General features: G+C 40.6%; 1 protein-coding gene across 1 annotated transcript; it reads right to left on the bottom strand.

The window, feature by feature from the left end:
• On the bottom strand, positions 1-18,309 carry slc43a2b (solute carrier family 43 member 2b). Its single transcript, XM_072658426.1, has 14 exons — positions 18,210-18,309; positions 17,571-17,797; positions 9,372-9,666; positions 9,118-9,173; positions 8,871-8,947; positions 6,926-7,018; positions 6,422-6,555; positions 5,740-5,936; positions 5,441-5,584; positions 4,132-4,264; positions 3,339-3,471; positions 2,254-2,327; positions 1,989-2,112; positions 1-1,092 (listed from the first exon to the last, which is right to left on the bottom strand). Exons 2-14 carry the CDS (start codon positions 17,728-17,730, stop codon positions 931-933), a joined length of 1,782 nt encoding a protein of 593 aa, XP_072514527.1. The 5' UTR covers positions 17,731-17,797; positions 18,210-18,309; the 3' UTR covers positions 1-930.
• Between the last annotated feature and the right edge of the window lie 2,830 nt (positions 18,310-21,139).

Genomic DNA, 21,139 nt, shown 5'->3' on the forward strand with positions numbered 1-21,139 from the left:
CTGAGGGACCTCATGCAAGATCCATTGATTAAACCTATAATAAAGCCATCATTTCTTTTAACAGTACAGCACACTGGAGAGATTTTGTGAGCAAGGCACGGTTACGTATTATATGCGCAGTTCAGCATTTCCTCCCTTTTACCTTTAGGGGGCGCCAAAGGCCAGGGATTTTGCACCCAAACACATGCAGAAGGCACATTAAAGGGGTTGAGCTTCTACTTCATGGTTAATGTTGAGCTCATGCCATTGCTGAATGAGGCTAGCACGAAAAGGCACTGAAATAACAGGCATAGGTGATTCAGCTGTGGTGTCTCACATTTCGAAAGCACCCACAGCTTTCAGTTTAATGCCAGTTTAAAAACTTGTGCAAATACAAAACTCTTACCATATCCAAAAATTATGGTATTAAATTAAAACATGACCCGTTTGGGGTACATCACATCAATACATGGGGCTGATACACTTCAAAAGATACTGGACTGGCTGAAATTCGGTCTGCTCGCTGCTTTCCTTTCTGCACTGCATGTAATTAAAAGGCACCAAGAGCCTGGCAGCTCAGCTGAACGCAGGAGGAAAATACACGCTTCTGATCTGCTCAGGCACATACAGTGAGAACTGTCAAATATCAAGGGAAAAACACACATCTCTACTGGAACCAATTCACTACTTCCACATCTTTTTTTAACTGAGGTTTGAGTTTGTCTGAGGTTTGTTTTTTTTTACCTGGGGTTTTTGCCCTTCTCTTCTGTCCACATTAAAGGCATCCATGGTGGTTGTCAGTTTCCATGACAACATTATCAGTCTGCTGAGCCTCGTAGAGAGGGAAAAAAACATCTGTGTGTGTGTGTATGTGTGTACAAGTCATTTCAAAATGACAGTTCGATTCATCAGTTCTTGTATCTTTTTTTCCCAGATCTGTGTGGCCTGGATCTAGACAAAGGCTTCAGTTTTGTCACTACCGTTGATTTTAATGTAGATCTTGGCATCATTTTCTTTCTCCTTTCTCTTGTTGTTGAGGGTTTTACGGAAGCACAGCAGGTATAGAGGCAGCAGGAAGCCCAGCATGCTGACACCGAGCAGGCCTACATCCACCTGAGAGAGAGGGAGTGACATTTATTCAACTCCACTGCTGTGAGGAATTCTTCTCATTTCTGATATGGGAGTTTGTGTATGTGTAAATATGTACTGCAGAGAGCTTGATGGACTGAAGTCACAGAGCTATGCACTAATACAAGTAATCTACTACTAGTTCTGTTCAAGGGTGGGACAATATCTGTAAAAGATACAACTGATACTGGGTTCACAATACACAATAAAACAAAATACAGGGGTGTGTGTTGGGGAGACATAAGATAATGACATAATGGTCTGACATCCAATCAGTTACTTGCTACTTTGCAGTGTACTCTGCTGTTACTATACACTGGCTGTTGTTTACAGGCTCGCATGCATGACTAGGTCGAATGAACTATCCAAGATTAGGTTTAGGATTAAGTTAAGGTTAGATTTTGCTGAATCTATTACATTTCATTCAGAATTTAGTATCCTTTAATGGAAATTTGGTACATGTTTAGGAATTGATCCTCTTTAAAGAGTAAACAGCAGACCAGCACCTTTTTGATACATGAAGTAGTTCAATGATTAAACATCATAGAGTCCAAACATAAAAAAGGTATATTTGCAAGTGCAATACTTTAAAATGTCTAAATATCCAACATTTTTTCTTTTTTGAGATCATAGTAGTAGTATTACAACTATTAGAACTTATTTTTACTTGTTTTGTACTTTTTGTAAAGTGGTTTATCAGTTAAAAGTGCCTTGATTTGAGAGAATTTAAGAAATAATGCCTGAAACTAGCAAAATGAAAATTATGGTATAATGGTATATGGTATAGAAATATCAAATATGTAGACTAGATCTAAGAGGATTTTACTTACATAATTTACACACATATAACATATTTTTGTAGTGTGCGAGTGCGTTCATACCCAGAGTGGATCTCCTTTCAGTGGCCCCATCATGGCCATGAAGAGAGGCTGCTGGAGCAGGGCAAAGAGGGCACTAATCAGAGACTGCATTCCTGTCAGGGTCCCAAACTGGCATGATGGGTATCTGAGGATGAAAACACGCACACTATTACCACAAGGTCTTGTCCAAGACAGTATATCAGTCAGTCCTAATAGAGAAGCTGTTAGTGTTTCCAGCTTTAAGAAACCCAAAGTTCAGACTCTCTCAGAATGCTGAAACACTTACACAGCAGCATACAGTCCTCCAACTGCTGAGTGGATGAAGCCTCTGACCATGGTGTGCAGAACAAAGGAGAGCAGCTGAGGAGAGGAGAATGACAGGATTCAAATTAGTCTTAATTTATACCTCGATTTTATCATCACCGGCACAATGTTTACTTAATGTTAAAATGTTGAGCTGTCACAATTACTGAATTCAATTCAACTACTTAAATAAGATGTTTAACTTGAAAGCACATCAGTGGGTAGCCTGAAACAGTGCACGCACACACACACACACACACACACACACTCACACTGTTATGAGAGTATGTTAGCTGTGTGTTTGAGAGTGATAGCCTACTTTCAGACATGGATCTTATATTTTAATGCTTAGCATTCATAGGAGAAATATCAGTGTTGTATCAGCCGACACATCAATATTGGGATCAGGGGAAAAACAAAAAAAGTAATGCATGTGATACTATACAAACTAAAAAAAACTATTCTGAGTGGACTTGCATGTTAACATTTCAAATTCCTCTACTGCTCACTCTTAAGCCAAATGTGCGGTTGCGGTTTCAAAACAGGAGAAGATATAACTAAGTAACTCTTTTCATGCAGATTTCAAAATACTACAATACTATGACATGAAATGTAAAAACCCAGTGTGACTGCAGCTTTAGTCAGAAACAGTCTACAGAAAATCTTAATTTCTATGTATTTATCTGTGGTTGTTTGTAAGTTAATGTTTGCTGTATGTCTTTTTATTGGTCACTTAAGCTGAATTTTATGGCCTTTATCTGATTATTCCATCAGTCATCAAACCTATCAGTAAATCACTTGATTGCTCATAGTTAATAGTTTAGCTTAAGTTTACAGTACGTATTTCTCTGAACTTGGACCCTTAACATCCACTTCTTTAGATCTTTAAAAGTTTCTTCACTCACACATCTGTATTACAAACGTGGTCCTTTATGGAGCCAAATGTGGTTCTGTAGTGCTGTATGTTTGGTGATGGTGGGGGCGGGGTGGTTCGGTTGAAGGAATATAATCTGAGACCAGGTTGAAGTTGATTCCATTGTGTGTTTCTGTAGATTTGCAGGTACTTACTTGCAGCTGGAGTATAGGAATGAGGCAGGTGACTCCAAATCCAACAAGCATGAGGTTGGTTAGGAAGAATGCTCGAGTGGCATTGGTGATCTTTTGGATTTGTCTGTCCCTTCGCTTGGGCTGGGGCTGGTCTCTAAAAGGAGCAGAGAGGCAGTCAGTACAAAGAGAAACAGGTTTTTGGGCCAAACTAATTTGCAGTGTCAGGAGTTTATGGAGGTCATTGCATAACTGCAGTGTCGCTTCCTCAGAGTGTAGTTCCAACTTAAGCAGATCAATCACTGCAGACATGTTAGTCAGTGTGAAGTGGAGCAATGATTAGGCTCTGATACAGCCCCACAAATCTGCTGTTAGCTTATGTCTTTGCCATGTTTCACCACACACAGTATGACAATGTGCTAATGCAGTCTGAGTATGCGCATATGTTATGGCCATATATTAAAAGGGTAGGGTGTTCAAATGTGCCGCATGTTGATGTACTGGCATTGGCTTACTTGGAGGAATCTCTTGTATCTAACTCCCTATGGTGAACAGGGATCTACACTCTTCACATTCTTGTCAATTTTTTGGTCCTTAAGACCATGGAAGATTGTTTAACCCCTTAAGCCCTGTACATAGGCTCAGCCTTCCATTCTTTGCTCTCATAACTACACTACTCTACACTATACTATAATTATCAGTTTCATAAGCCCCAAACTCTGTGGAACACCACAAACTGTAAAACAGTTATCAAATACTTTGGAATATTTTCCAAGGTAGTATGACAATTAATATTTATAATTGGGCGATGACTCACTTGATGGCATCTTTCGCATCGCACTCTCCATCATCGCATTCCTTCAGCTTCCAGTCCATGATCTGACCGATAACTGGAGTGGTCAGCAGACACAGCAGCTGCATCACACCAAAAATCGAGGAGTACAGACTCACTGCAAGAGAATGGTGGGTAGAAATGGAAAAAAAATATGGGGTAGAGAGAGAGATTATTAACATGGTATGTAATTATTAAATCAGAGGTTAGTCAGTAACTATGGTGGTTAATAGCGGAGTCTAGTGTAATGACTGGGAGCTCTAGAGTCTATGAGGATCAGGAGAGTGGGGTCAGAGAGAGCAGTGACCTGCGAAGGTCAAGGTTAAATGCTGGATCAGCAAGCAGCTGAAAGTGAAAACTGCTACTTAAAGAAAAAAGCTACCCTACAGCACTGTCTACTTTCTTACCAAACTCCATTCTCTCAACTGCAAAAAAACAGTCCAAGGAGCATGAGGGGAAAAAAACAGACAATCCACTGAAGCAATTTCCCATCAGCTTCCACATTCAACATATTTTTTATTGTCTATCAACCAGTGGTGTAACGGATCACAAAACTCACAGCTTGGTTGGGTCATAGTGTTTCACATAGTGGCCACAGATTTTTCAGACAAAAAAAAAGAGAGACAAATGTGAGGCAGTAATTTTAGCTTTCAGTTTTAAAAGTAGTTTGTATTACTGCTATGTTTGCATTAGTCAATGAGTGGAGCAATAACTCTCTCGAGCCATGGTTTTCTTTTTTTGTTCCACATTAAAAGTTAATAGTGGAGTCCATTGTTCTGAGATCAACATACTTAAAGATTTCTCCTTTTCACACTCAGCCCATGTCACTACAAGACTCCCAAGCCTCACACTAATACAACTCTGTTCTCCACTCACACCAGAGTGATTGTGCTGCAGATATTTGGCTGTTTACAAGGTTTACAAATGGTAACAGCTTTATCCACACACTCTGTTCACATGGCAGACAGCTGCTCAGTCTGTAGGTTTTCACCGCAGCTCTTCATCCAAATTGAGGAAATAATTACTGTAAACAGTAGCTGAAGTAAAGCTGAAGCAGTAAAACTGAATTCCACGTGGTTATTGTTAACTTTGGTGATTAATCTGTGGTTCACATGCATCCCAAACCATGAGGGGTGATTCATACAGTGATATCCGTGATGTGTTACACCACTAGTGGTAACTGTCCATAGGTCCAACATATGTCATATCTTTTGTGCCTTTTTATGCACAAAACGAAACAGCAAAAGACCTTTAATCTCTTCCTTTCCTTCTTGGGACAAACAGAAACACACACCTGTATCAAGATCTCCACCACTCATAGACTCCAAGATGCTGTTCATTGCTCCCATGTAGAAGATGAGTCTCAGCTGAGTGACACACATGGTGACCAGGCTGAGCAGAAACAGAGGGCTGAAGATGCTCTGGGTGAAGGACTGAGCTGCAGACAAGAACAACATGATTTAGGCCTGCAGTTTGCACATGCCAACCTGGTGGCCCAAAGCTTACATTACCTGTTAATTAAAAAGCAAATTGCAATAGCTACATAAGCCTTTTAGCATTGTTGCAAAACTAAACAAAAACACAGTCTCTTACATTCTTCCTTAGACTTGCACTGCACCTCCAGGTCCATGGTGGAAAGGCAGAGTTTGTGGCCCTCTGTGGTGGCCAGCTCCTTCTGCTTGAGTGAGTTGCCTGCACTCAGTCGTTTGCCCACCGTCGTCACCTGCTTGTAGAACTGCTTACCAGTAATCTTGTGGTCAAAGCCCAGCCAGTTGAACTTGATCTTTACACTGGAGAGACAAAGACCAGGACACAGAGAGAAATGAGACATAGGATACACAAGAGACATTACCATTTGCAACCATTACAGTTCTACAGAGTGTGAGGGTGTACTCTCACAAAAAGGGTTCCAGAAAGTACTGAAAATGGGTTCTTTGAATTCTTGATGCTGTATTCTGTAAAATGGTTGTTAAACCCCTTAATCCCTGTATATAAACCCAGCCTCCAGTCGCTCTTATGACTATAGTACTGTCAATTGTCTTCAGTTTCATAGGCCCTAAAATGTAATCGTGTGACACCCCACAAACTGTGCTCAACAGTTATTAAATAATTCTGACACCACAAGGGTTCTGTTGGTTAAATAACCTTCTAAAACAGGTTTCCATCAAGAAGAGCAGAGTAACCAGACAAGGAACCAGTCAATGAGGTTTTTTTTTTTTTTTGAAGTGGCATGACTCTAAGGATGTGTGGCCCCTGCTAAGCAAATGAGACATACGTGTAGTCCATGTCCTCAGGTCCAGGGAAGGCCTCCAACGGCCAGTTGAGGAAGCAGTTGAGGAAGACGAGGCCAGCACACACAGCCCAAATGACCAGGATGGCAATAAAGGTCACTCCCAAGTCATAGATCACCTGAACGGAGATATGACGAATGCACAATGAAACCTTTTTTTGCTTATGCTTCATTTCTCACTTCTCATTTTCTCCTTTAGCCACTTCTACCTTTGAAGTCTTAATGCAGAAGTAACAAATGTGACTTGAACCATTTACACAGTCATGGAGCGCAAAATACAGAAAATAGAAACAATAACCTAAGGCTACTCTAGAAAATAGCTCCAGAATTATTTGATTTTGCCAATTTAATGAGTGCATATTTATATATTGAGAATAATTTATTTTAATTAATTCTTGAAATCAACTAAATGGCATTGTGACCTTTATAGTGTAATGCAATATGATAGGCTGGTGCCTTTTTACACTTCATACTGTAAACTTAACACACCTTTACTCCGGGGAAAGTGACAGCAGAGGATGCGTAGGAGCCGATCATCAGTGAAATGAAGGTGGCTCGCAGGTCTCCAAACATGTTGGGCAGCTAAAAAGACAAACAGAAAAAACACACATCACCGTCTATTCAGTAAAGCCCACAGCTCTGTATCAGCCACAAAAATCAACTTAGAGCAGTAGCACTTTGCATGGATCAGCCTCCAAAGAGGTTCATGATGGATATGATCACTAGGAGCTGATCTTACACCAGTGGTACCAGAGCTGTGTGAACAGCAGTGCCCAGTGGAGCGGGGAACACTGAGCAATTAAGAGCTGAGAGGACAACAACAGAAGCTTTTTTTGGAGGGGGTTGGAACTGGAGACCATAAAGCAGCCAAATAGCCCTGAGTGAGCAGGAGAGGCATGGAGGACAACACAGCAGGGCTGGTAAACAACTGACCAAATCATTATGAAACAGATTTCATATGCACACACAGACACACTTGTTTTTATACAGTCAGGAAACAAACAGTTTCTTATTTTCCTTCTCCTTTTGGAGATACATAGTTTTTGCTTGACAATGACTGTATGAAAGTACCTACACTATACGGACAAAAGTATTGGGACACAGGCTCATTCATTGTTTTTTTTCTGAAATGAAGGGTATAGAGTTTATTCTTCTGTACAGAGATTTTGGAGCATTGCTGTAAGGATTAGATTGCATTTAGCAACAAAACCATTAGAGAAGCAGATGAATGTTGGATGATCACCACTCTACCTCATCCCCAACCCCATACCCCAAATGTATTTCAGAGAACATAGTTCTGCTGCTTCACAGCTCAATGCTGGGGGTCTTAATACTCCTATAGTCCACACCCGGCATTTGACATGGTGCCAATAGGTTCATCTGCTACAGAGAGTGGCCAAAACTATGCATTGTTCTTCATTTTTTTTAAATCCTGAAAATGTACAAATGCAAATACACATACTTGCTCCAACCTACACCTCTGAGCTGTTCATTCAGATAAATCCTACTCTTTTGCTCGATCACTTGGTCAACCTTCCCCCCTCTCTCTAATTCAAGCACCTTGCTGTAATCACTTGTTCCTCTGTTCCGAATTACAGCATGAACTGTGTTGAACTACATGTGCAAAAGAGGGTCAGGCTACTTAGCTAGGTGAAGTGTCTGGCTGGCTGGCACGTGACATTTTTCAACTTTCAAATAATTTGTGTCAACACTACTGTAGAAATATTCCCTTAATTTCATTAAACTGAACTGAAACTTCCACAAGACCAAGGTTGCACAACCCCTCAGGCCATCCTGGAGACAGTGATGACCTAGAACCATTGTTGCCAGGTCAGCGAACGCCTACCACTCCATCAGCTTACGCCTCAGCAAAACCCACTCAACAGGAACCACAAAGAGAAGTAAGAGATTGATATGGGCCTAATCATTAACCGACTGCACACTGTGTGCTAATGGAGCAGAAATCAGAGAGAAAATGAGAAGGGGGTGAGAAGGTGAGAAAAATAAAAGAGTTGGAAAGAAGTGAAAAGCGAAAAAGAAAGAAAAAGTGTGCGAGAGGAATGCTGTGTGTTGCTTGGTTTCTGTTCTGCTAAATGGTGGAGATAAACAAGGCTAGGATGACAAACGAACAGATGAACTCCACATTAGTCAACCCCCTGTCCCTCCTTTTCTTTTCCTTCCTCTCTCACTTTTTTCTTCTCTCTTTAGAGGCCTTTCTGTACAAGAAGAGTCATAATGGACAGAGAGAGCAGCCTGGGCACTGAGCCAAGCAACCAAAGAGAGGAGAGAGCAAGCGCAACAGTGAGAGAGAGACAGAGAGAGAAATATTTTTTGGGGGAGGATTGGGTTTGGGGGAAGAGGTCAGAAAAATCAAACCTCAATAAAACAGTAGCACTGCATTTAAAGAAAGACCAACTGACAGTTAGACACTTACCGTAAGTGATGTGAAGGTCATACACATTCCTCCAAAGCCATTAAAGATCAGAGCAATAAATATGAGGACGGAAAGTTCTGGAAAAAGCACAAACAAAACCTTTATCAGATTTTGCACTAATGTTGGAAAAAACATCTAACTATAACAATTTTCCAAAACGTCAGTGTCTACCGACACATGATTACATGAAACATGGATTACAGTAGAGAACGCAATGCACCAAGCTGCAAATTGGCAGTGCTCTTACCTCTGGGGTTGCTGGCTCCATAGGCGATAAGCAGGCATGACAAGCCAAAGCAGGCACTGTAATCAGAGCGGTAAGAGTGTTGAAGTTAGACACATGATATTGAATTTGCAGTACAATTAATAAGAAAACCGATGGTGATACCTATTATTGATTTTAAGGTGACAAAAAAACCTAAAGACTTCTTTTAAAGCATTTATGTCATCGGCCAAACAGCACACTTGTCAGGGTGTCCTCTTTATTTCTACAAAACCAACCTGCCAGTCAGGCGGAGTTTGCGTGGTCCGTATTTGTCCATGACGATGCCGAGGGGCAGGGCGATGGCGCTCAGGAAGCAGGAGCCGACGGTGAAGGCCAAGTTCAGAATCTCATCCTGCTCTTTACAGATCAGCCAGCCGTTCATACGCATAACCTGGTCCACCGGCTTCAGAGGAACCACCTCCACTCCATCATCGTGAGGCACCTGCTGATCGTCCTCATACTGGTAATCTCCCTCACCCCCTGCTGATGAAGCTACAGACGGCAGGGAGACGTTGAAGGTGGAGCTGTTACCTGTGGAAGCAGAGGAGAGGAGACATAATGTTTAGCCAATTCATTTCGACACCATAAGCTCTATTAAATCAATGTAATCTCTTCTAATCAATACAATCCCATTAATTCATTTATCGGGCTCCGTAAAAAGGATTAGGGCCAGGATTACAGTCAGGAAGAAGCAGACAGAGTGGCAAGGGAATAAGGATTATGACAAGAATAGAGCTTAGAGGCACCTCTTGTTTTATTGGATTAACACACTGACTTTATTTACCAGTGGTTCTAAGTGGCTGAAAAGTAGAAGCAGTCAACGATTATAAAAACAGCCCCTCTTAAATAACAGACATTAATCACTGCCAGAAAAAAACTATGGACCTCCAGAACAGTACACTATGGCCAAGAGTTGGAGATCATCCAAAGTTTCCTCCAAAATCAAGAATATTAATAAGTATTAAATCCGAGAGCTGCAGTAAAAGTCTCCATTCCTCTGGGAAGGCCTTCAACAAGGTTTTGGAACATGGGGCTCTAAAGATTTCACTGCATTCACCCTGAAGAACATTATCCAGGAGTAGAGGTCACTGACATTGGATGGCTAGCTATGGATCGTAGACGTCACTCCAACTCGTCCCAAAAAAACTGAATGAAGAGTAATAATTGACTTAGAAAAGACAATTCCACTGCCAGACAGCTGAATACTTAAGAAGAGCTGAATACTTGGGGAGTTTGTCCACAAACGTTTAGACACAGTCTTTAGTTTAGCTAATTTTATTCAGTCCCATTGGAGTATACAATCAAACACCTAGCCATGCAGACTACCTAAAGAGCTCACTGGATTCCAGCATGGTACAGTCAGTGAACTTTCCTCCCACTTCGATATTCCACCATCAACTGTGAGTGAGTGAGTGATGAGGAGGATTAATAACTGCATTCTAAATCCTGCTGCAAGAGCTGCAAAGGGCGACAAACTCCATATTAATGCCTACGGATTTAGAATGATGTCCAAAAAAACTTCTGTAGGTATAATGTGTGGGTGTTCCAATACTTTTGTCCATATATGGTACACTGAGCATGAACACACCGTACACTAGTACACTTTTTCCACAAAAGCATAGATAGTTTGCTCATGTATCCCTCAGATGTTCCTAAATCTGAAAGACATATGTACATATGTATGTATATCTACTCCAGCTTTTAACATCCACAATCACACTTTCTGCAACTACAAGCACAGCAGAAAAGATCTGGCTCAGAGAGCACAGGATACATGAAAACAGGATGTCTTCACCATCCGCTGTGATTTTTTTTGCTGACCGACACAAGCTTAGAAGGCTGAGCTAGTGGTACAGAACCCGTGCGAGAGAGGGCTGAAAAGTCATGTGACTGGAACTCTGGAACGTCTGAGGTGACATAAGCTTCAGATCTTTATAGCTGGCGTGGCTGATCTATCACACTACTGCTACACGTGTTGCTCCAGAAACTGCGGGGCTGCTCCTAGAAAAGACAAGCACACTCGAAACGTGCCAGCATACCTCAAAGTGTGCAAGTGCACATAAAACTGACAAGCATGCATGGAAACGACCATTGTACCGAGAACTCAACTGCCTACTCAGAACTGATAAGCATACTAAAAAGGGCAGATAAACTCCTTAACCTTGACTGAAAAACAACAAAGTGAAATGATGAGCTAGTGAAGCGAGCAGCTAGGAAATGCGGTTCATGAACATTGCCCATGTACACCCTAATAGGGGGAGGCATGTGATCTGCAATGATGGCAATTTAATTCTAAGAAGATACTCAACTAATTGATTGCAATTACACAGACCATCAGAATAGCTGCAACATGCTAATATACAAATGAAACCATAGAATGTGTTCAATAAGAATTTCCATCCAAGTCTAACCGGCTCATTTCAGTTTGCTGTCACTGTAACTGTACAGAATTTACTGTGTGACCTTGTGTCAGCAGTAAAATTCAGCACAGGGTGGGAAGTCCTCATGACAAGCTCTCAGTAAAGAGCTCAGATAAGACCGTGATAGAGGAGAAAAGCACCAATTTGCTGTTCTTTTATTGCACTCTGCTGGAACAAAGTTTATTGTGGCACTTTGAGTCTGTTACATAATCGATCTGGATGTGACTGGAACTCCCCTGCTGCTCTCCTGCGCTGGCAGGCCACACAAAGAGCCGACACATTTATTTGGCATTAGCGAGTGTTAGTGGCTAGCTAACACCACGCTAACGATTATCTCTACTCGGCAACGGCATTGCCTCGGATTTGGTTTTCGAGTCATACAAAAGTTAGTATCCCAATTCCAATACTAGTTCCGATGGATACTTTTACAAGTCTTCCTGTGCATATTAAACATCAGAATGTGATCCTTAATAAGGGATTATGCCCAATAAAAGGCCTATTACTATGGACCCGGATAAAAACTGTGTGTGTGTTTGACCAGGGCCAGATTGTGATGGCTAGAGGACTGGGTCATGCATCTCCAGAACAGCAGGTATGTATTGTTAAGTGTTCCCAGTACTTGGTCAGTGGTTAGTACCTACCAGAAATGATTCATGCACAACTGATGAATTGGCAACAAGGTCATGTAAACCCAAGACTGGGGTGATTCAGATACACGCTTTTAGTCATGTAACAGTCAAGTTTTTGCAGTGTGGGGAATCCCTGCCCATAAATAGAGGGGAGTGTGTTTACTTCAAATGTCCAATGCAGCATTTACTATATGTGACCTGGTCCCATCTATTTTTGAAGTAGGCGGTCATTCAACTAACACAACTACTTACACTAGGGTCGGCCTTGTGCAGTTTGTCTGTCCCACTCGTTTGCCATCTGTTCATAACATAGGAAGTCAACACTGGCTGCCATTGGTTGGTGTGGTCTTAGACAGTAACAATCATTTCAGTAGCTTTCTTTGCCGCCTGCTGACTATCAATAATTTATAAGTAGTTCTGAACCATGGCCAGCTCACTAGGGGGTTTAGGTTTTTATGTTTTGATTATATCGTCCTAATACTGATTCCTGTAAAGCAGCTTAGTGACACTGGCAGTTGTAAAAAGCATGGGGTCAAAAATTGTAATCAATTAAGTGCTACAGATGCTAGACAAATATTGCATATGGTTCATCAAACAGCCCCTCAATCCTCCTCACTGTAAATCCTGTGGTTGAAGAGGAGGTTCATAAATAGAATCTGCCATGGCAAGCAACTGTACAAACCTCTTTGAGAAGATTAAACCACATGTTGACTGTGAAATAATAAAAAAAAAAAAGCCAAGCCCTCTCACCCATTCACACAATCTCACCATCTACATGCTACCACCCAGCTGCAAAGTGATGCTCCAAGTGGGAATACGTTGTGGCATCACAACTCTTAGAGGCAGAGGGGGGCTTTTTGCCACCCTGTGGAATGCCGTGACGGCCTTAACACCCGGCCGCAAAGCATCTCCCAGGTGACTGGGCAGCACGTTGTGGGCTGAGTCCATCTACAAACAGGACATCACATCCTGTCCTGACCTCTTTTCTGATCCGTAATTCTGCATTGGCTCCAGTGTATATGCATTAGTACATCAGCAATAGGTGCAACTTAGCACCCAAGCAAAATTGCTGAATACATTCATTAGAAGTAGTGTCCACAAACATTTGAACCTGTAGCTCTGGTTCTAAAATTCACCCTCAGAAGGAATCACTAATCAAACCTGTGATCCATGAATTATCGAGAAACTCCTTATTAAATCTTAAGTCACTAATAACCAGCTATGTTAAATTAAGTTATCTGCTAATAAAATTCCTTTAAAAACACACTGTTTGACCATTAAGTAGCTTAGCTATCGTTAGCAGATGATAATAGTAATTGCTTTTTTAAGAGCATCAATAATAGAACTGTGGTGTATTTTATCATGCTCATATCTCACTGTAAGTAAATGTAAGTAAAGCAGTTTTTCACCCCCCCCCCCTTAACTGCTCTAAAGTCTGTAGTATTTAGTTTCTTAAATTAGTACTTTAATAAATGTAAGTACATGCCACCATAAAATTATTATATAGCACTGCAATTGTTCACAATTGTTCATAGTCATTTTAAAGTAGAACAGAAACTGCTGTAAATTATTAGCCAAAGATATAAAAAGGTACTCATAGGTCAAATTTCAAGCTATAGCATCAAAAAAAAAAAAACCTTCCTCTCAGCTGCAATTATTTTATCCGGTGTTCTGTTAAGGCCGCAACTAATAAAAACTTTAAATTTCAGGTTGTATTTCATCATCTATGAACCAGATCTAACAGGACAACTTATATTTTTACTGAAGATTTTTTACTTATGCAGATTCCATAACGCTACTCAATTTGAACAACTTCTAGAAAGCACGCATTTAATGCGTTTGAGGGATGGCTCAATGTGGGTCCAGGGTTGTAGTATGTGCTTTGTATGTTTTTTCTGTTTTTGCAGTCTTGTTATTCTAAGCACTTGTAAGATAAACTTCGTACTGTATGTGCACAGGCAGCACAGATGTGCCAACACATGTTTGAGCTCCGATTATAAAGAGCTTAGTAGAGAAATGCCACTACTATCAGCAAGCACGCCCAGAAAGATAGCAACCACACATTCTCAGCAAAAATGCAAGGTGAAGTGGATGGAAAAGCATGCAGTAACGGAGAAACGCTTGTTAATAAGCAACTGCTGGGTTTAAAACATGATTATTAAAGCGACAAAACTATTTTTAAAAAATCATGGTATTTAAATCATAAGTAAGTAATGAGTAGCAACTAGCTCCACTTACTAAAGCAACTAATAAAACTTCTATTTGATCATATTTGTAAGGAAAGTAAGCTATGTTTTTAAAACTCAGTCCCACTTTAGCTATTCATGCAGTTACTAATTGTACTTTTGTATTTTATTTCATGCAGTGTTGTTGGTTTTAGCACCTAGGCTCCTATTGCTGACCACTTCTTGTTTTTTTTAGCAGGCCAAGAAATGTCAAACTTCAATATTCCTATACTATTTAAAATGGGTTCTTTAGCAGGAGCGATGGTGTTATTTAGAACCAGGATAACAGATAAAGCTATCTGAATGCTTAAATTGTTTATTATTCTGGTTTTAATGGTTCTCCTCTAGAAAGGAAATGTTTAAATTGATCATTTTGTACTTCTATGTACTTCTTATGTTTTTGTCCATACTTTTATTTTTTAATAAAAAAAAAACTTCTACACATACCACTACATGCACACCATCTACCTCAAATTCATTCATCAGAAATGTTCTGGCCTCCAGTAATTCAGTTCAGCTCGAGTCAGAATGAAATTGGGAGCAGTGTCTACAGGAGCTCAAGTTAGCGCTGAAACTGCCCTTTTCATTTACTGCCAATGCAGTGTGGTTGCCAGATCTGATAAATTCAAGAGAGGACAGTGATTGAGGTCACCTCAGGAACGCTCTCTACAGCAGGGCAAAGGCCTAGATGATTTGATATTTTCTGCTGAGGAAGCTGTACACGAAACAGGAATTTGGTCACCTTAGGAGACCTTTCATCATACAGCCAATAGAATGCAGCTTGCTGTGACCTACTATGATGGGACAACTTGGCCCATCAGACCACAGGAACCTTGCTGTGTATGTCTACCCACGTCATATTTCATCATGTGCAATAGCAAGCAGGGGACTAATGCCCACAGTGACTTCTAAGACTTTATGTGGTAATGTGGCATATGTGGTTAATCTGATTGATTAAGGCCTCATATTCATCTGATTAGCATGTTCAAATTAACATTGTTTGCCTTATCATAAAGTGATTACAGCTGACCGATGTGTCACATTACAGTGACAGGCTATGAATACCTGCAATCCTCATGTCTTTAGAAAGAGCTTTTAAAATGTTGCCCTGCTGCTTTGTTAATGTAATCAGTAAGGATATTTAAAAAGAGCAATCCAGCATTTTCCAAGCTAATCTCGACCTGATGTATCTGTAGCATTTTGGGTTTTTTGTTTTTTTTCACCATTGTGGAGCAAAATGCACACAAACTCCCAGCCCCTGTGCCATGTACTCAAAGGAGAATCCTGCTGTTAATAAACTTTTTATAGCGTATAACAGTGGAGTTAAAGGACTGACATCAATGGAGAAACAAAGGATTCCTTATTTCACTATAGTTAAGGTTCGGTTCAGAAAAAGGGTTAAGGTTAGGTTTAGGTGTAGATGAAGGTAATTAGATCGCATTTTACATTTTTGTAGTTTTGCTTGGATACAGTAAGCTGTGAGTCGACTCTAAGACGAGTCGTCTGTACTGATTTTCTTCGCTGCTAGAGGTCGTGCTTCCACTGAACGTATAAATAGGTTGTTTTACAAGATGATAAAACAAAATTACCAACCTGGATGTTTTCACTGTGAGATTAGGCTCAGTCATAATTTTTTTTCCATAACGTTTGTGGAATACTTTTGTGAATTCAACTTAAAATAAATAAATAAATAAATAATTTTAAAAAGTATGTAAGTAAATCTTTCATTTCTTCAGAGACGAGACCCATTTCCAGTGGGAATTAATTAACGCTGTAGTGGTGTGGGTGGAGCTCTCACAGGCCCCACCTATTCACACATGCATTACAGAAAACTGGAAATTCAGAAACTGAAAGTAACTAGAACTGAGTCTTTATCTGTGCACTGTAAGACTGTAATGGTTGTATTTATGAATGTAATGTTATACAGTCACCTATTTCAAACTTTTTTGTGAAATTCAGCAATTCTGCCCACTGGCTTCTTTTCCAAGTCAGTCAAAAGCTGTCTAAAGTTACTGTCTATGGTAACAGAGTCTGTACATGGCAGATGAGGGAGATAGAGATTAGGCTGAAAGTTACTGGAGAACATCTTTAAAGGTGTTGGAGACCCATTGCTATGCAACTACCAGCAGAGATCACACTGTCCAGGCCTTTGTTGCTACAGCCAGATCAGTCCCAGCCAATAAGCCTCCTACCATTTCCATTCATGAGCAACTTCTTTTCTCCCTCTGCTGTCCTGCTTTGTGCCCAAGCTTTGTGATTTATCAGGTCCTAGTTTCTCAGTAATTCAAATTCAAATTCCAGAGGACAAAAGAAAAAGACCTAGAACAGGGCGTGCTCAGGTACAGACAGTCCGAATACATGCCCTTTTTAGACCCTGTGGGGCAACTTGATCAATACTGAGGTCAATTCATCAATCGTGACCCAATCAATAAGGCTAAGAACGTGTGATATGTAAAAAAGAAGAAGGGGGGGAAAAACAGGTCGTCTCCTTACAGTAAAATGTCCATTTCGCTGTTACTTACAATTGGCTACATTTTCTACAACCTTGGGCCTCTCAATTTATGGCTGATCCTAGTTAGGTCACTGAATCCCTGTGGAACGGCAGCTCATCTTCCCAGCCCTTCTAAGACTCTACATGCAGGGATGCTGATTAAGAGGTGATTTAATGCAGTCTGTAGTGAAATGAGGCTCCTCGGGGAGGAACTCATTCTTCCTCAGTGGTGAAGGAGAGCACAAAGAGCTTTTACTGGGGCTTTGCTTTGCAGCTCAATTACAGTTGATAAAAGCCTCTGGCACTGTCACAGCACAACACATTCTACATGTGCTTTTTCTGTTGGAATTCATTTTCATATTAAATGGATTTTGCACTGTCCATTATCACGGCCATTAAATAACTGTAATTTTAATTTACAGAATTAGTTCAACATGTAATAAGTCGAACACATTAACATTAGCACACATTATCTGAGAAATATGCCCAACTCAACCAATCGGCAGAACCGTATTGAGGTTGTATGGGTTCTACTTTTTAAGGGACGAGTGGTAAGTTTAAGTTAATGTAATACATCACAAGTTATCAGCTGTGTTACAAAATATTACCATTTAAACAGATTGAGTATTTGAACTCTCTATAAAGTTGCAAAGTGTCCTGGATTTCTTACCATGGTCAGTGCAGAGGTAGGAGTAGAAGCCCTCAGACTTGAGCATGATGAGCAGGGAGCCCCAGCCCAGCAGGACAGCAGAAAACAGCAGGTTCTCAATGATCGCGGTCACCGCCATCCACCAGCGGCGAGCAAACGCTGTGGCCAGGGTCGGAGCCATGGCAGTGGTGACCAGGAGAGAGGACTATGAGAGGACAGGTGAACACACACGGACGGAGATGGTCTTCCTGAGGAAAAAAAAATCCACCCAGAGCAGAGAGACAGAGAGAAAGAAAGGGGAAAAGAGGGTCAAATCAAAATGTGTTTATTGTCAAGACTATATATTATTTTTAAATATGTAGCTTGAAACTTCTCGGTACAAGAGCAAAGTGTCAGTAGCAAGGCGATGAACAGTCCTTAAAACTGTAAGCATTAAAGTTAGAAATACTACACGTTCGTCCTCACATATGACAGAAGTAGCTAGCTGTCTTCCAACTGTACTTAACTGTAGGCTACCCGTCAGTTCCTAATCCTGGGCTAGATTATGTACAACTACGACGACCTACAATAACACACACGTGCAGCACATCCATATTTTGTAAAAAAAAATTTAAAAAAAGTGCTATAACCATGTCAAAGTATATAAAGAGTTTCACATACCTGCGAGAAACAGGTGACAGAACGAAGTGCTCGAGCGTGTGTAGGATGTTACAGTTACTGTCACTGTTACTGTCACTCTCCGCCCCTCCCTCTCTCTCTCTCTCTCCCGTCACTCAGGAAGACCGTCCAGCTCGCCCATCGCCTGCTTTATAGGCACCCCAGACAGGAAAACACTGCACGATTTGTATTGGCTACCTGTGGAGCGCCCGGCAACCAATCAGCACCAGCGATGGAAATACTGCAGGTAAGGCGGGCCAGCTAAAATGAATGTTTATGAACTACATAAAAATACTAATTAGTAATAGTTATATGTATAATAATTATACATTATATATATGGAAATAAGATTTTTTTCCAAAGTATTTATTTATTAATTTATTATCATTTAATTTACTTTTTTACTTTTTTTTTTGTTAGTTTGTGAAACTTTCCTAATAATAGTTGGATGGAAAAAATGAACAAACGTAGAGACGCCTTTCAGTGTCCCATATAAGAGGAACTGGTCAACTCTGCATTGGGGATAATTTTACAATGAGTGGGCACAGACAACCAGGGAGTAACATGTCTCTACTGCAAGACTGCAAACCAACAGATAAACAAAAAAAACAAGCAAAAAAAAAAAAGAGAGGAGAGGATGCTAGGCGGAAGTACGGAGGGCTCTTCGGGAGGGCCTCGGTTAAACAAACTGGAAATATGGTTCATCATGTTGAGGAAGTAGAAGTTCAGCTTTCGTCTTTACACTCGATAATGGTGTTTGTTTGTTTGTGCTGTGCAGGTCGACCTAAGGCAGATGGGTTTCTCCCAAGGTTTCTTCCTCTTAGTATGAAGGAGCTTCTCCTTGCCACTGTTGCCACCACCTCCATTGTGGTGCTTGTTTATAAGAGGTGTGGACCTGGATCTCTGTAAAGAGCTTTGTGGGCGCTATATGAATTCATTCCTCTTTCCTGTAAAACGGTTTCAGTGAGACGTGCAGACCTCATTTCTGAGCTCTTGTTGTTGACCTTCTCTCGACGAGCTGACTCAGTCAGCTGTTGCACAACAGCAGCTTTAGCCGGTGACCTGCTGTAAAGGCAGCTTTTAGACATCGAACAGCCTAATCAGCGATGATCAGTCGCCCTTTAGATCACACTGCTCCACCACAGCAGCGGCATTGTCCTGCTCCAGTGTTTACCTTAACTTCACAGACGAGCCCAATCACTGCGAGGAAGTGCGGCTCAGACATTCACAAATCGATCAAACGTATAGGTTATATTGTATCCCATATTTAAGGAACTTGTCCTTAGGACAACAGCATAGCTGAGCTATTGCAATCAACGGGTTAAGTGCGTAGACAACTTAATCGTGTGTACTGCCTGCCATTTGGACAGTAATCCAGACTACCGTTACTCAGTGTCTACTAATAAAGATACATGCAAAGTAGCAGCCCTCCGGCCAACCCATCAACCACTTTACGCAGTGTGTGGACTGTACTGCCCTGTGCTTGATGAGTTATGGGCTATGTTATAGTATAGCACCCCCAGGGCTGACCATTTAGCCTACCAAAAATGTCTTAAGTAAGGTTTACTGCGCATGCGCACAATCACGTCACGTCATGATTCTTGTGCTTGGCGGTCTGCCCATAATTTCATTCTACCTGGGCTTACCTGTTTCTTCAGTGCAGTCAGATGAGTTGGTATAACTTGGTAAGAATATGCAATAACAAACCGACAATAAGAAAACTGTGGGTGGGAAGCAGAGTTTAATGTGTTGGTCTGTGTAAGGAGCTGGAGTGAGTGGAGTTTGTTACTGTGATGCAGCAACAAGCTGGTTGTTAAGGAACAATAATTTGGCGAACGAAAATGTTAACAGTAAAAGATGAAATGGTTTGTTCACGGCTCAGTTTCTTTATTTTTGTTTATTTTCCTAGCTGTTGTATAAAAGCAATAGAAGGTCAGGGGAGCTGTGAAATAACAGCATGGCTGTGATAAAATCAGCTTCATCACAGCCATATTTGTATTGCTTATATATATATATATATATATATATATATATATATATATATATATATATATATATATATATATATAAGCAACACACGCCTACTATACATGGTTTTAGGAGATGGGAGGAATGTTGCTTTATTAAATGTAACATTTTGTGTGCCAGTGCTGGATTAACAGTCCTGTTTCAAACATTTTAGAGGCTCAGAAATCACAGAATACCAGAAATGAGCCAGACCTGAGTGTATCACGGGTTTAAAGTCTGTCATTTTCACACCAGCAACAGAAGAAAGGGGAAGTGGCACCAAATGATTCGGCATCTATTACTTTCTGAATCCCATGAGAAGGTGCAGCCTGTAGGACGTGCTTGTAGCTGACTGGCTGACCTGGGCTTTAATGACTGACCCTCCTTAAAGACATAATCCTCTGCAGAACAGATTGTTCTGAAATGCCTATGGGATGAAGTACATAGGCATGTCAACCATCATACTTTGCCAACTGAAAAAGCACATGAACAAAAACACCCTGTTATATAAGGACCAGCTGGCTTACAAGCTACTTGTTTTTTTACACAAAACTCATTTTGAGGCTTGTGGTCCCAGCCTGTGGCTTATAAGACCACACACAAATTCACACACAAATTCTGTTGATGATGAACCAAAAAATGTTTTAATGTACATTAAACCTACATTTTAAACTGTGACTGCACTACGTGTCCAATTCAAGCCAAAATGGAAGGTTGTAATTGACCGGTTATACTAGTAAACAATGATAAGCTGAGCTAATCATTAAGCACTTTTTTAATCTAGGGCCTCATTTTGTACAGCATTCATACACACTGAAAATATATGAAAATGTATATTGAAATTATATGAATATTTACACTTATTTAGATTCATAACATAAATTTGATATTAAAATTTAACCTGATCTATCAATGTTTCATAGTGG

The sequence above is a fragment of the Salminus brasiliensis genome, chromosome 16 (assembly GCF_030463535.1).
Source record: "Salminus brasiliensis chromosome 16, fSalBra1.hap2, whole genome shotgun sequence".
In the NCBI taxonomy this organism is placed as follows: Eukaryota; Metazoa; Chordata; class Actinopteri; order Characiformes; family Bryconidae; genus Salminus; species Salminus brasiliensis.